This window comes from Mizuhopecten yessoensis, unplaced genomic scaffold (assembly GCF_002113885.1).
Source record: "Mizuhopecten yessoensis strain PY_sf001 unplaced genomic scaffold, ASM211388v2 scaffold333, whole genome shotgun sequence".
Lineage (NCBI taxonomy): Eukaryota > Metazoa > Mollusca > Bivalvia > Pectinida > Pectinidae > Mizuhopecten > Mizuhopecten yessoensis.
The window spans coordinates 170,424-173,089 of record NW_018403494.1 but is presented as its reverse complement, the minus strand read 5'-3'; the positions used below and the strand labels follow the sequence as shown (position 1 = coordinate 173,089).

The 2,666-nt window shown below is 39.5% G+C and overlaps 1 protein-coding gene across 2 annotated transcripts in view; it reads right to left on the bottom strand.

Annotated features, from left to right (window-relative positions):
• Positions 1 to 2,406, bottom strand: part of LOC110446456 (putative gamma-glutamyltransferase YwrD) — a 35,397-nt gene extending 32,991 nt beyond the window's left edge. The window contains exon 1 of one of the 2 annotated variants that reach the window (XM_021491627.1): positions 2,328 to 2,406. In XM_021491627.1, coding sequence (XP_021347302.1) covers positions 2,328 to 2,355 — 28 coding nt within the window. In that variant the 5' untranslated portion in view covers positions 2,356 to 2,406. Of the gene's footprint in view, positions 1 to 1,090; positions 1,372 to 2,327 lie in introns of those variants that run through there. The other variant, XM_021491618.1, reaches the window with a different exon arrangement.
• Between the last annotated feature and the right edge of the window lie 260 nt (positions 2,407 to 2,666).

Sequence of the window (2,666 nt, the reverse complement as noted above, 5' to 3'; positions counted from 1 at the left end):
CTCTAGGGCAGTGTTGTATCACAGGTAGATCTAAAACCATAACGCAGCCTATAATACTCTCTATATGTATTAACATACAAACTGTAACCCATTCTCAGATCCTTGTTCGTTCGATTGGCAAATCATTTCAAAAAGAGCTACGTCGCTAGAAGTTTGGGAGAGAGTGATCGGCGACAAAAGACATATTAAGAAGATATAATTGGGAACACACTTATTAGTCTGGAAACCCTTCAAACACTCCCCTCGGATATCGAAGCAGGAATCAACGTATGTGCCAGTAAACATCAAAGATAACGATCCAATGGCACGCGCGCACCTGATCAACGGTCGACGGATAACATATTGCCGACTCCCCATTACAGATTAACACCTCGGACCCTGATTTAATGCCCAGGAGCACATTTTATGGAGCACATAATCATTTCGATATAAAAACAACATCTGATCACGTAAGGAACAGAAGGAAGACAGAGCTCACTGTCATAGCGAGAGCTGTATCCCACCCCAACTCCGAGTCTCCTAGCGTTTGCGGCGGGTTCGCCGTATCCCGGGCATTCATTCATATCTTAACAGAGTATCAATATATTAACCGCCAAAATTCAAAAGACGTAAAAAGGTATTGAAATTAATTCTAAAAGAAGTCATCAGAAGGCTCTAAGACTGAATAGGACAAAGACAAAACAAATTTAAAAGAAATCTATTTGAATTGAGTGGGTCATACACGCATACTCCCTCATCCACCTCGTGATATGTGTACTGTGATAAGAAATTCAACAAGTCGCCTAGCTACCCCTTCCCCTGCCATAATTGAAACCGCCCCTGAGCTTGTTAACGAACAGGTTAAGGGGAGGGGGAGGGGGAGGGGGAGGGCGCAGGGGGATGTAACCTGTAAAGCTTGGTTGTTTATACAATGTTGTTGTTTACATGTACCTGTAGTCCACATCAGTGTAGGTAGATACACCTGACATACCGACAGAGTGACGACGCATACATGGCCATGTTACATATGCTGGTTACGATAGTGTACTGTACACGACGCCATCACCCAGCTGAACTGTGCATGTGTCGTTTACTTGAACAATGTACTCACCTATCCCCGTCTGACTGGCCAGAGGCTGGCTACTGGCCGCACAGCCATTACGGCAGACGACAGCTGACCGCCGGGAGTTGAAGTCGGACATCTTCCTACGTGTGACTGGTTAAACATCTTACCATGATAACAAACTGGCTTATATATAGGTTATAAACCTATGCGTACACACGCACCACTCTACTGTGTGTAATATATGTCGAATTATACAATTACTTACTAAGTCGTGTTATGTCGCTCACTACACAAAACTCCGTAATCATAAACCCCACAAGTTGTGTTATCTTGATTTATCCATAGGATTCCACACTTACCGAGAATAAATGTGTCTCTTTTTTATCATAGTTATTTTAATCAAATGTTCATTTTATTACAGACCACGTAGACTGCACTAAAAGTCAATTTCAAGCACGCACCATAGAATACACACTGTAATTTCTAAGCACACCTATATGTAACAGGTGGATCACACACCTGTATTGTTTGATTCACACACCTGTTACTCAGGATGTATTTATGTACACATAAACAAGAACAGATATCATATTGGAACAGAGTACAAACACTGGCAAAAAAAACTTACAGACACGCATCTATATACAACAAGTAAGATAGTTCATTATGTTACCCTCATTTACACCAGAATACCGTCGATTATAAAATGATGTTTAGGTAGCTAGTGTAGGGATATGTATATTGGGTATCAGTCTTTTCATTAAAATCTGTCATGCGTGGACTTTGACGATCAACCGATAGCTCCAAAGAGATATATTTTACTTTTCTCGCGCATATCACAATAAAATGGGCTTCAGTATAATAGTATATATAACTACATGTGGATGTTTTGTAAAACGATCCAGTAAGTAATGCCGTGACTGTCTGAAGAAGAAAGACCGGGCTATCGGTATCCTTGATTGAGGCAAGGGGAAGAAGTGCAAAATACCGTATTTTACCATTTCTCAACTTCATCCCCTAATTTCCTACGCATGAACTGATTGATTAATAAGGGGGAACCTTTCTTCATGATGACTTTACCCTGGCTTAACTTTTGCAACATCCCAAACTTATTCGCCATTGCCCACCGAAGCATTAAAATGGGCGCGCCTCCGATACCAAATGAATGGTAAAAAATAGCTTGAATTTAAGACAAAGTTATGAAAATTGCCAAGGAAGAGGAATTGTATCTTTATCCTTGAAAAAGAAAATGTTTTTAACTGATTTTTTACAAACAGCATACCAAAATAGTCAAGGTACAGAACACACATAATACTAAGAAACGCTTCCCAATAGGTTCTGGAACTTTGTGCTGCCCTCGGATTGAGATCTTGTTGAAAAATTCCAAACAATCAATATGGTGGTTAAATCTGAAAAAAAATACATATTAAAATAATAAGTTACAACATGTATGAGGTAGTAGGGCAGTCAAAAGTAATTCCAATTGGAATTTGAAAATAGTATTTCTCTATTCAAGACTTGCAAAATTAATTTTTCACTGAAGCTAAAGGCCATTTTGGAACTACTTTCTTAAAAGAAAGGAAGCCTACGAGTGAAGGTAAAGGGAGATAATTATAATTGG